At 40.0% G+C, this 812-nt stretch overlaps 1 protein-coding gene across 1 annotated transcript; it reads right to left on the reverse strand.

Annotated features, from left to right (window-relative positions):
* Positions 1 to 479: 479 nt before the first annotated feature.
* LOC117180258 lies at positions 480 to 812 on the reverse strand. The gene has a single exon (XM_033372660.1). It carries the CDS (start codon positions 810 to 812, stop codon positions 480 to 482), a length of 333 nt encoding a protein of 110 aa, XP_033228551.1.

Below are 812 nucleotides of genomic sequence, written 5' to 3' on the forward strand. Positions count from 1 at the left end.
AATCTTATTGTTATTCGATAAAAACAGCGAAGACATAAAATGATTCGATTACAAAAACGATGATATGATTTCAGTTGAAGGTACAATTTACATATTTATTATATATTATGTTCTAGAAATGCAGTGAAGTATCAGAAATAAATGGTTGAAGAAATAGGGAATGTTTACATGAGAAAATGGTCATTATGGTGAACATTGCCCTTTTAAAGGCTAGGCTGCATTCGTTGATTCGATTGGCAGTGGAGATATTTTTTCACGCTGCGTTTGTATTCGCCTCGAGCGGTTTTCACCGTAACCACTTGGACAACATCATCATTACCAGGGTGAAGTGCAATGATACGACCAATAATTCATTGCATTGGAGGCACATTGTCTTCACGCAGGGTAACGAGATCGCCAATCTTTAAGTTGGTAGTTTCGCCGTTGTGCTATTTCTTCTTGACGTTTAATACGTACAGGTACTCCTTGTACCAACGCCTCTAAAAATGTTGACGCATCTGTTGGAAATGTTGCCAAGACGATAAACGTCCTGAAGAAATTTCCTCCAGGTTTTGTTCTGGCATGCTTGTAAATGAGTCACTAATGAGGAAGTGGCCAGGTGTGATAGCAGCCAAATCATTGGGATCGGAAAGGATGGGAGTTATTGGACGCGACTTTAGAATTGCTTCTACTTCAATTGCAAAAGTTAATAATTCATCGTATTGAAATAATTTTTCACCAATCACGCGAAGCATGAGGTGCTTCGAAGATTTTACGGCCGCCTCCCAGAGCCCACCAAAGTGGGGGGATCTCGGAGGGATAAAATGCCACAT

This window comes from Belonocnema kinseyi, chromosome 1, assembly GCF_010883055.1.
Source record: "Belonocnema kinseyi isolate 2016_QV_RU_SX_M_011 chromosome 1, B_treatae_v1, whole genome shotgun sequence".
NCBI classification, from domain to species: Eukaryota; Metazoa; Arthropoda; class Insecta; order Hymenoptera; family Cynipidae; genus Belonocnema; species Belonocnema kinseyi.